The 12,880-nt window shown below is 43.0% G+C and overlaps 1 protein-coding gene across 1 annotated transcript in view; it reads right to left on the reverse strand.

Annotated features, from left to right (window-relative positions):
* Window positions 1-11,095, reverse strand: part of LOC109870595 (semaphorin-4G-like) — a 52,484-nt gene extending 41,389 nt beyond the window's left edge. The window contains exon 1 of the mRNA XM_020461169.2: window positions 10,826-11,095. Within this exon, the coding sequence (XP_020316758.1) occupies window positions 10,826-10,952 (127 nt within the window). The 5' untranslated portion in view covers window positions 10,953-11,095. The remainder of the gene's footprint in view (window positions 1-10,825) is intronic.
* Window positions 11,096-12,880: the final 1,785 nt, after the last annotated feature.

The raw sequence follows: 12,880 nt of genomic DNA on the forward strand, positions 1-12,880 counted from the left end.
AGACCATATGACGTAACATGCCATGCATGATGACAATGATGAGGATGACGCAAAATGGCCGCCACCCAAGGCAGTTGGGAGCGAAGATTCCTTGATGTCTGTTTGAAGCCTGACCAATGAGCTGCTCCGAAGGCAATGTTCTGAGGCCAAACAAGCACATATGTAGAGCTATGACAATTGTGGAATTTTGGGTAAAAATTAATTGTCATGCAAATGACCAAGGTAAATGTCTTTTTAAGCTTGTAATGTATCATAATGCATCTTTGAAAATGACCTTCGACATACCTACCCAATACAGCACAGCTTTGGTGACACCCTGTCTCAAAAACAAATGGTTTTGACAGCTTGGAACTTTTGGAATCCTCTGCCTTTCTGCACGTAAAAATTTTTCAACGTTTATTGGGTAAATCTACTTGAAAATAAAGTTGAATCCCCCCTCCTACAATGAATGTACTAAGATGATTATGACAAGAAAAACCAAGCTCGGTTACACGATTATACAATAATTGTGACAGCCCTACACATAAGTATTAGGAAGGCCCACCTTCTCCTGACTACGCAAAAACCAGAATCTATTAAGCATAGCTCCAGCCCTCGAAGGTCACTATGCCTTTTACATTAACGAGCTAGCTTCCACCTGGGAAACAATACATTCCCTTTCCAGACATCATGTACCCATACCAGGGACAAACCAGCAGGACTGGGAAACAATACATTCACTTTCCAGACATCATGTACCCATACCAGGGACAAACCAGCAGGACTGGGAAACAATCATTCACTTTCCAGACATCATGTACCCATACCAGGGACAAACCAGCAGGACTGGGAAACAATACATTCACTTTCCAGACATCATGTACCCATACCAGGGACAAACCAGCAGGACTGGGAAACAATACATTCACTTTCCAGACATCATGTACCCATACCAGGGACAAACCAGCAGGACTGGGAAACAATACATTCACTTTCCAGACATCATGTACCCATACCAGGGACAAACCAGCAGGACTGGGAAACAATACATTCACTTTCCAGACATCATGTACCCATACCAGGGACAAACCAGCAGGACTGGGAAACAATACATTCACTTTCCAGACATCATGTACCCATACCAGGGACAAACCAGCAGGACTGGGAAACAATACATTCACTTTCCAGACATCATGTACCCATACCAGGGACAAACCAGCAGGACTGGAAAACAATACATTCACTTTCCAGACATCATGTACCCATACCAGGGACAAACCAGCAGGACTGGGAAACAATACATTCACTTTCCAGACATCATGTACCCATACCAGGGACAAACCAGCAGGACTGGGAAACAATACATTCACTTTCCAGACATCATGTACCCATACCAGGGACAAACCAGCAGGACTGGGAAACAATACATTCACTTTCCAGACATCATGTACCCATACCAGGGACAAACCAGCAGGACTTGGAAACAATACATTCACTTTCCAGACATCATGTACCCATACCAGGGACAAACCAGCAGGACTGGGAAACAATACATTCACTTTCCAGACATCATGTACCCATACCAGGGACAAACCAGCAGGACTGGGAAACAATACATTCACTTTCCAGACATAATGTACCCATACCAGGGACAAACCAGCAGGACTGGGAAACAATACATTCACTTTCCAGACATCATGTACCCATACCAGGGACAAACCAGCAGGACTGGGAAACAATACATTCACTTTCCAGACATCATGTACCCATACCAGGGACAAACCAGCAGGACTGGGAAACAATACATTCACTTTCCAGACATCATGTACCCATACCAGGGACAAACCAGCAGGACTGGGAAACAATACATTCACTTTCCAGACATCATGTACCCATACCAGGGACAAACCAGCAGGACTGGGAAGCAATACATTCACTTTCCAGACATCATGTACCCATACCAGGGACAAACCAGCAGGACTGGGAAACAATACATTCACTTTCCAGACATCATGTACCCATACCAGGGACAAACCAGCAGGACTGGGAAACAATACATTCACTTTCCAGACATCATGTACCCATACCAGGGACAAACCAGCAGGACTGGGAAACAATACATTCACTTTCCAGACATCATGTACCCATACCAGGGACAAACCAGCAGGACTGGGAAACAATACATTCACTTTCCAGACATCATGTACCCATACCAGGAACAAACCAGCAGGACTGGGAAACAATACATTCACTTTCCAGACATCATGTACCCATACCAGGGACAAACCAGCAGGACTGGGAAACAATACATTCACTTTCCAGACATCATGTACCCATACCAGGGACAAACCAGCAGGACTGGGAAACAATACATTCACTTTCCAGACATCATGTACCCATACCAGGGACAAACCAGCAGGACTTGGAAACAATACATTCACTTTCCAGATATCATGTACCCATACCAGGGACAAACCAGCAGGACTGGGAAACAATACATTCACTTTCCAGACATCATGTACCCATACCAGGGACAAACCAGCAGGACTGGGAAACTTGTGGGCCTGAGTTGTGCACTTCTGATGTAGAGGGGGAAGGAGGGAAAGAGAGAGAGAGAGAGAGAGAGAGAGAGAGAGAGAGAGAGAGAGAGAGAGAGAGAGAGAGAGAGAGAGAGAGAGAGAGAGAGAGAAAGAGAGAGAAAGAGAGAGAAAGAGAGAGAGAGAAAGAGACATATTGGCTTGCGGTTCCTGCTCTAAACCCCAAGCACAAGCTGCACATTGGGCTCTGTTAATCGATGATGAGAGTCCACAAAGCGAGGGGGAATGCCAGCTGAATCTGAGCTGAAAGGGCAGTTTCTATTTAACATTGTCGAACGCACCCTGTGTGTACACTGAACACACACACTTTGCATCTATGGCAGTTCACCTGACTCAAAGCTCTTTCATATCAGGTCTGTGTGTGTGTGTGTGTGTGTGTGTGTGTGTGTGTGTGTGTGTGTGTGTGTGTGTGTGTGTGTGTGTGTGTGTGTGTGTGTGTGTGTGTGTGTGTGTGTGTGTGTGTGTGTGTGTGTGTGTGTGTGTGTGTGTGTGTGTGTATGAGAGAGAGAGAGAGAGAGAGAGAGAGAGAGAGAGAGAGAGAGAGAGAGAGAGAGAGAGAGAGAGAGAGAGAGAGAACCTTGGGGTAAATTGAGCCAATGGCAAATCTATTAAGGCAAGGCATTATTACTGGGATATGAGGTAACAACAGGGTCTGGCCCATGCTAAAAGTGTTTCAAAAAAACTACAAAGTGTTTAGTAGGTGCTAAGACTGTGTTATAAAATGCTTAAAATGATTAAAAGACAAAAAGCGATTGTGATTGTGTTGAAGAGTGTTTAGGAAATAAAGATAGACATGATGTAAAAAGTAGTGTTAATACTTAATTCAGTACAGAAATATGTAGGCGGCTTAACTTGCCCTGTCCCTTGGCTCAGCTTACCCCACGCTCGGGAAAGTTGTGCCAAGAGAACACTTTTTTAAGACAACCTATGGCTTATAAAATGGACTGTTTACATGAATTCGGATTATTTCGAAGCATACACAATATTATGTGTTATAATTTGTATTAATTTAGGGGTAGACCAGCTTTAATATTGCAGATAGATTGTAGCTTCCATCAATGTAATTGTCTGCATCACTTCATCCAATCCCCCATTCCCCCATTTTTTGTATATATGATCCTATATTATTTTCCCCTAACCCTACCATCCCTCCCCTAATTAGAGTAAACTAACAGACAACAACACTTAGGCTTCAACTTCCAGCTAATACAGATGAAGTCGGAGGTTTATATACACCTTAGCCAAGTACATTTAAACTCAGTTTTTCACAATTCCTGACATTTAATCCTAGTACAACTTCCCTGTCTTAGGTCAGTTAGGACCACCACTTTATTTTCAGATTGTGAAATGTCAGAATAATAGTAGAGAGAATGATTTATTTCAGCTTTTATTTCTTTCATCACATTCCCAGTAGGTCAGAAGTTTACATACACTCAATTAGTATTTGGTAGTATTGCCTTAAAATAGTTTAACTTGGGTCAAACGTTTCGGGTAGCCTTCCACAAGCTTCCAACAATAAGTTGGGTGAATTTTGGCCCCTTCCTCCTGACAGAGCTGGTGTAACTGAGTCAGGTTTGTAGGCCTCCTTGCTCGCACACGCTTTCTCAGTTCTGCCCACACATTTTCTAGAGGATTGAGGTCAGAGCTTTGTGATGACCACTCCAATACCTTGACTTTGTTGTCCTTAAGCCATTATGCCACAACTTTGGAAGTATGCTTGGGGTCATTGTCCATTTGGAAGACCCATTTGCGACCCAGCTTTAACTTCCTGACTGATGTCTTGAGATGTTGCTTCAATATATCCATATAATTGTCCTCCCTCATGATGCCATCTATTTTGTGAAGTGCACCAGTCCCTCCTGCAGCAAAGCACCCCCACAACATGATGCTGTCACCCCCGTGCTTCACAGTTGGGATGGTGTTCTTCAGGTTGCAAGCCTCTCCCTTTTTTCTCTAAACATAACGATGGTCATTATGGCCAAACAGTTATATTATTATTTCATCAGACCAGAGGACATTTCTCCAAAAAGTACGATCTTTGTCCCCATGTGCAGTTGCAAACCATAGTCTGGCTTTTTTATGGCGGTTTTGGAGCAGTGGCTTCTTCCTTGCTGAGCGACCTTTCAGGTTATGTTGATATAGGACTTGTTTTAATGTGGATATAGATACTTTTGTACCTGTTTCCTCCAGCATCTTCACAAGATCCTTTGCTGTTGCTCTGGGATTGATTTACACTTTTCGTACCAAAGTATGTTAATCTCTAGGAGACAGAATGAGTCTCCTTCCTGAGCGGTACGAGGGCTGTGTGGTCCCACGGTGTTTATACTTGCGTACTATTGTTTGTACAGATGAACGTGGTACCTCAGGCGTTTGGAAATTGCTCCCAAGGATGAACCAGACTTGTGGAGGTCTACAATTTTATTCTGAGGTATTGGATGATTTATTTTGATTTTCCCATGATGTCAAGCAAAGAGGCACTGAGTTTTAATGTAGGCCTTGAAATACATCCACAGGTACACGTCCAATTGACTCAAATTATGTCAATTAGCCTATCAGAAGCTTCTAAAGCTATGACATAATTTTCTGGAATTTTCCAAGCTGTTTACAGGCACAGTCAACTTAGTGTATGTAAACTTCTGACCCACTGGAATAGTGATACCGTGAATTATAAGTGAAATAATCTGTCTGTAAACAATTGTTGGAAAAATTATTTGTGTCATGCACAAAGTAGATGTCCTAACCGACTTGCCAAAACTACAGTTTGTTAACAAGACATTTGTGGAGTGATTGAGAAATTAGTTTTAATGACTCCAACCTAAGTGTATGTAAACTTCCGACTTCAACTGTACATACTATATACATTTTACAGACACAGAATATTTTACATTATAAACTGGGTGGTTCGAGCCCTGAATGCTGATTGGCTGTTAGCCGTGGTATATCAGACCATATACCACGGGTATGATAAAACATTTATTTTTACTGTTCTAATTATGTTGGTAACCAGTTGATAATAGCAATAAGGCACCTCAGGATTTTTGGTATATGGCCAATATACCATGAGAAAGGGCTGTATCCAGGCACTCCACGTTGCATCATATGCCACACCCCCTCGTGCCTTATTGCTTTAATAGTTCTCTTTTGTTTGTTGTTAGTCCCAGCTCCACTCAACACCTCCCATCTATCTCTGAACACCATCCAGTCTTGATTTCTAATTGCCATATATTTCTTTATCTGCGCTGTGATGTTTCACAAAAGTTCTGAACCTTTCTATTCTCATAGATTCTACATATTGTACATAAAAGTACATTTGCTATGAGTATTATTATATTATTGATCGATTGACTGTGACTTTTGAAATCCCCCAGCAGCGCTATTTGCAGAGTTAGCTCCAGGTAAATGCTGCAATTCTTAATTAAGCCATTCCTGACCCTGCGACGAAAAACAAGCTACATATGGGCGGTACCAAAACAAATTATCGAATGATTCTGTCTCTTTGCAGCAAAATCTGCAGAGCTGGGATGGTTGTAACCCCATATGTAGACATCTTTGTTGGAAAGAATACTATATTTCCCTTGACGGAGTGATACTGAATGTAAAAAAAATGCCTCAACTCCCTTACATGTGCTGGAGGGACAACAGTTTCAATCATTTTCAAGTTTTATTGTCACATGACTGTAGACACTGGTGAATACTGTCAGCTGTTGCTAAGTTGATCAATGATATGTAAGCCGCTATCCTGGTGTAGCAAGCACCATGCTCTACCAACTGAGCTACAGAGGACCAACATTTCCTGTTTCCTATTTTCAAAAACCTCCAAAATGTCTGAAAGTATCTCTGAATAGATTATTTGGACCAAAGGATCGGCATAGCTGCCTCAGCCTCGGGGGCTTAATTTCCTTAAGTGAATCATCCCATCGGGAACAGTTCACACACAGTCAGCATAAACAAGACTGTTCTCTCGATCACTAGTGAAGTCTGTCATATTTACCATCACGCTTGTGATCTTTGGCAGTACTGTGGTTTTCACCTCAGTGCTCGTGGTTGCCTGTATCAGCGTGACTGCGTATTTCGAATATAAACTTTTGCCGTGACTGTTTCGAATGATGATAAAACAATGAAAGCAGTGCACGCACAGCATTAACAGAAAGCAGAGATCTTTATCTCACGGTGGCAAATCAAGCAAAATCTCCCAGTGAATGCATACAGTACACTACTCCTATCCAGGTGCTATTTCAGGTACTGTATCTACGCAAAGTCTGTCGCTGCTCAGATCCTGTCAAAACCAAGATCCTGTCAAAACCAAGATCCTGTCAAAACCAAGATCCTGTCAAAACCAAGATCCTGTCAAAACCAAGATCCTGTCAAAACCAAGATCCTGTCAAAACCAAGCCCAGGGAACATCAGAGAAAGAGATAGATCAAAGCATCCGAGGATAACTCCAACTCCTCTCTATTGTCACCAGAGGAATTTCACATTAAAAGAAGCCATTTTCTGACTGGTGAGAACAAATTGTAAAATGCTGTATACAACAACAAGAATGAAAGGCAGAGATTTACTCTAGAGGCTGAGAGAGACAAAACATTTGCTTCCAGATTGAGTTTATGTTAACTCATTAGGATTTTTGTGAGTAATTTATCCTTTATTCTGTACAATTTTTTGAATAAATACATGTGATTTACAGGTCAACATTGCCATTTATTATTTATTTACCTTACTATCGCATAGGTTCATGCCTCAGGATTGGTATGCTAGTCTACATAAAATCTCCCAACTGATGAAACTGCAATTTCAAGGAGATTATTTTATTTTAACCAGTATTTCCTCCCCAAATGGTAGTTACAGTCTTGTCCCATCGCTGCAACTCCTGTACGGTCTGTACGTTGATCCCGGGCTGCGGGAGCTATGTCGAGAACCAGAATCTGTAGTGACGCCTCTAACACTGCGATGCCTTAGACCGCTGCAAGAGGAGAAAAAACTATTCTAAACCATGTCTAAATAATACACAGAAATCCACTACTATCAAGCCCTCCGCTGCCCTCTCCTCGTAGCAACAGTAGACAGATCTTACACATGCATCAATATTGCATGGTTCCATTACTTCAAGTCTGGTTGGCACCAGCAAAGAGGGCAGGACACGGGAGACAACCCCCTCGGTACACCCTTGAGTTCAGACCAGGGCTGTTGCAGTGACTGTATTACCGCCATACCGGCAGTAATGAGTCATGAGCGCAGTCAAATTCCATGTGACCGTTGAGTCACGGTAATCTCCTCTTATGCACTCTGGATATGCTTTGGAAGTACCCAACTTGCTAACAACCATCGGGTCCTACTCAGGGCTCTAGTGTCCCTCTAACCACTCTGACATCAATGCAAATCCAGTCTAAAATCACATCAAACACTTATCATCAAAACAGTATCTTGCTTTTAAAACTCACCTCACTGTGATGATCAGTTTGAAGAAAGCAGTTCAACAACAGGTTGAAACTGAGTGTAAAACTTGTTCGTTGTGGATGTTGTTTCAAAGCCTAACACAACAAAATGGGCAGTACTTTCTAAGGTGATGATTTATTCAAAACATCCATACGCATAGGGTTATGAGCCCCAAAAAACATAATTAAAATTACGATTGTTATTTTTTTATTTTCTTTATCCTTTATTTAGCATTGTGCCATTATACAATACATAGCCTACTGCATAGTACGCATGGCAGAACAACACACATCTAAACTGATTTAAGATGTCTTTGGTAAATAATTGGTTCTCCCAAATACTCAAAAATTAAACAAATTGAAGTAATCGCCTTTGAATGTGGACTGTATTATTATTATTCATGCTGGATGGACTGGTTACTTTATGCTATGGTCCAAAATGTCTATCCACGAGTCAGGGAGAGAACATATAGGCCATGGCGATGCTGTTGGTTCATTGATTGTGCATGGCGGCTTACAGAGGTAGCCTACAATTATAGTGAATTTGCATTTGATTTTAAATAGCCTATTAATAGGGCATTTTCATAATTAATTGGGTGACACATTACCTTTAGCTATACAGCATATCTCCCCAACAATGTTCTTCCATCTCCTCCTCTCTCTCATTTATTCCTTTCTAGAGCACGCAGGGGGGCTGTCAACAGTTTAGTCACGCCTGCTCCCACTCTCCCTCTCTGGCGCTCGAGGGCGCCAAGCTGCCCATCATTACGCACACCTGTCACCATCATTACATGCATCGGCGCTTCATTGGACTCACCTGGACTCCATGACTTTATTGATTGCCTCCTCTATATCTGTCTATTCCTCAGTTTCATCCCCGTGTCAGCATTAATGTCGTTCTGTTTCCCTTGTCCAGACTCAGTCCATGTTTTGTTTCGTGTCTGTTATTAAATATTCACTCCACTTGTTTCTCGTCTCGCAGCGTCTGTCCTCACAATGACGTAGGGCATAGACAGATCAATCTTTTGCATGACAATAAACTGCTGACAAAATGTCATGACCACCACAGCCCTAGTTCAGACCAGAGTCAGGCATTCATCTATCCACAGAGAGGGACACACACACACACACACACACACACACACACACACAAACAAATGCACACACACAAGAACACAAACACACACTTTTTTTTCCAATTACAGTATGTCAAATATGCCCTTTTTCTATCATGGTTCTAAATGATTTCTCTGTTTTATTGCGAGTTAATGTACACCCACTCCTACAGACCAACTGTAAAACATGTGCAAATGAATGATCGCCCTCTCATCCTAACTGTGAAGCATTATAAATCCACCCAGAGCGACACATACATTTATGCTCCGACTCTACCAAACACAGTGCCACCACCAGCACCACCCACATAGCCCTTATTTCCATACACAGTGCAGTCAAGTGCCCGGTGGCCATTTTCCTCTAGGACGTGCTACTCTGCACTCTCCAGTTCTGCACTTGGGCATGTTTCTCCTGAGGGAAAATGACAGGGGGTGCATGCCCGTGCAGATTCTCAATGTGAGTAGAGATCATACATGCATGCACACGCCCAAACGCACACACATACACAACCCATGGGAGTCCGAATGTAGGTCAATGGCTTCATTTTACAAGGATAAGGAGAAAAATAAGATAGACCAACTCTGTGCCACACACTTCTATAATAAAAGAGTGTTCCAAATTAGCAGTAGAGGCTTTCTGAACAGAAATGAACATGACATTAACATGGTTCCCATAGGAACTCACTGATACTTCTGCATCACACTATCTGGAATCCATTTCCCTGAATGGGGAACCCAGTGACATCCTACATTTCAGTGGTTTCATGTCATTTTTCTGTTGTGCTCAAGCATTGCATGTGAATTACACATCATACATGATTTTAATACTATCTCCGGTGAGGAGCAACATAGCTAGCAAAGACTTTTGAGTAAAATGCCCATTTAAACACCCTGTCTATCTCTTATCTCTAACCATCTCTTTCCACTGCAATAGTCTGGTTTTGTGACTGCACCACAGTGCAGGCAGGCAAAGCACCCGGCTCTCGTCACTCCCCTCGTCTGTTAATAATATTTCTCCTCTCAAGACAGGAGTGGAGAGGATTGGAGAGCTGACAGCAGCCAGGTACAATATAGTTGTCTGAAGAGCCTGCCAGGGATGGCTGATCCCTCTGCAGTAGCTTCTGCTGCAGTAGATAGAGAAAGAGAGGCTGAGCTGCTATGGGGGAGTGTGTGGGGGGGGGGGGGTGTATAAATGACGTACCCTAACCCTTCTTCGTACAATCATCTATTCAGCACTACTTCATTTTCAACACAGCCACTGGACAGGGCTCCACCGTAGAGGGTTCCTCTTTTATGGGCGATGAGAGCTTCTGTCTATTCTCTATTGTTTCATTAGAGCTGCATGGTGAACTAAGTGAACTAGGACAGGACTTGAGAGAGAGGATTAACAACTCCCTGGAAGTAGGGGGTGGCTGTCTTCGGGGCCAACTTCCAAAACTGTGCCACTTGTTTAAAGTGAACAGGAGGGAGTTGGAGCAGCCTTTGTATTGAATCAGCACAGTGAGTGGGATACTAGTATATCGTAGACATTCTATAAGTACAGCCAGGATATTTTTCAGGCCATATGGCCTGACCAGAAAAAACTCCTATGCCACAGCCTATAACTCGGTCCCAGAGTTTTCTTTAGGTCAGGTGTAGTCACTTTTCTAGGACAACCTCCTGGTCTAGTGTACCGCAACCTGGAGCCTTGGTCTGGTCTTACCTTGGTAGAGCACCGTGGTCCTGGGGGTGACGTCAAGGACAGGGCCGAAGGGGAACCCCCATACCCCTGACAGGCTACAGAGGAGCAGCTGTAGGAAGGGGGGCAGAAGTGTGACGTGGTCCCCCATGTTTGCCAGGCTGACCTGGGTGCAGGTGGAGCACTGTGCGCTGTCACACACCTTTGTTGCTTACACACACAAGTGATATTATCCTCTGTTGGGCTCAGCAGTGGTGGCTTCTAGGTCATCCTCTGTCTGTTGGAAGGCTCACTCTGCACAGAAGACAAAGAAGAAAAACAGATAGTATCCCACACTATAGATGCCATTATTTAGATCAAATCAAATGTTATTTGTCACATACACATGGTTAGCAGATGTTAATGCGAGTGTAGCGAAATGCTTGTGCTTCTAGTTACGACAATGCAGTAATAACCAACGAGTAACGACCTAACAATTTCACAACAACTACCTTATACACACAAGTGTAAAGGGATGAAGAATATGTACATAATAATATATGAATGAGTGATGGCCGAACGGCATAGGCAAGATGCAGTAGATAGTATAGAGTACAGTATATACATATGAGATTTATTTTTTAATTTTTAATTTCACCTTTATTTAACCAGGTAGGCAAGTTGAGAACAAGTTCTCATTTACAATTGCGACCTGGCCAAAACAAAGCAGTTCGACACATACAACGACACAGAGTTACACATGGAATAAAACAAACATACAGTCAATAATACAGTATACACAAGTCTATATACGATGTGAGCAAATGAGGTGAGATAAGGGAGGTAAAGGCAAAAAAAAGGCCATGGTGGCAAAGTAAATACAATATAGCAAGTAAAACACTGGAATGGTAGATTTGCAGTGGAAGAATGTGCAAAGTAGAAATACAAATAATGGGGTGAAAAGGACCAAAATAAATAAATAAATAAAATAAATACAGTAGGGAAAGAGGTAGTTGTTTGGGCTAAATTATAGGTGGGCTATGTACAGGTGCAGTAATCTGTGAGCTGCTCTGACAGTTGGTGCTTAAAGCTAGTGAGGGAGATAAGTGTTTCCAGTTTCAGAGATTTTTGTAGTTCGTTCCAGTCATTGGCAGCAGAGAACTGGAAGGAGAGGCGGCCAAAGAAATAATTGGTTTTGGGGGTGACCGGAGAGATATACCTGCTACAGGTGGGTGATGCTATGGTGACCAGAGAGCTGAAATAAGGGGGGACTTTACCTAGCAGGGTCTTGTAGATGACATGGAGCCAGTGGGTTTGGCGACGAGTATGAAGCGAGGGCCAGCCAACAAGAGCGTACAGGTCGCAATGGTGGGTAGTATATGGGGCTTTGGTGACAAAACGGATTGCACTGTGATAGACTGCATCCAATTTGCTGAGTAGGGTATTGGAGGCCACTTTGTAAATGACATCGCCGAAGTCGAGGATTGGTAGGATGGTCAGCTTTACAAGGGTATGTTTGGCAGCATGAGCGAAGGATGCTTTGTTGCAAAATAGGAAGCCAATTCTAGATTTAACTTTGGATTGGAGATGTTTGATGTGGGTCTGGAAGGAGAGTTTACAGTCTAACCAGACACCTAGATATTTGTAGTTGTCCACGTATTCTAAGTCAGAGCCGTCCAGAGTAGTGATGTTGGACAGGCGGGCAGGTGCAGGCAGCGATCGGTTGAAGAGCATGCATTTAGTTTTACTTGTATTTAAGAGCAATTGGAGGCCACGGAAGGAGAGTTGTATGGCATTGAAGCTTGCCTGGAGGGTTGTTAACACAGTGTCCAAAGAAGGGCCAGAAATATACAGAATGGTGTCGTCTGCATAGAGGTGGATCAGAGACTCACCAGCAGCAAGAGCGACATCATTGATGTATACAGAGAAGAGAGTCGGTCCAAGAATTGAACCCTGTGGCACCCCCATAGAGACTGCCAGAGGTCCGGACAGCAGACCCTCCGATTTGACACACTGAACTCTATCAGAGAAGTAGTTGGTGAACCAGTTGAGGCAAGCATCTGAGAAACCAAGGCTGTCGAGTCTGCCGATGAGGATGTG

Source organism: Oncorhynchus kisutch, linkage group LG25, assembly GCF_002021735.2.
Source record: "Oncorhynchus kisutch isolate 150728-3 linkage group LG25, Okis_V2, whole genome shotgun sequence".
In the NCBI taxonomy this organism is placed as follows: domain Eukaryota; kingdom Metazoa; phylum Chordata; class Actinopteri; order Salmoniformes; family Salmonidae; genus Oncorhynchus; species Oncorhynchus kisutch.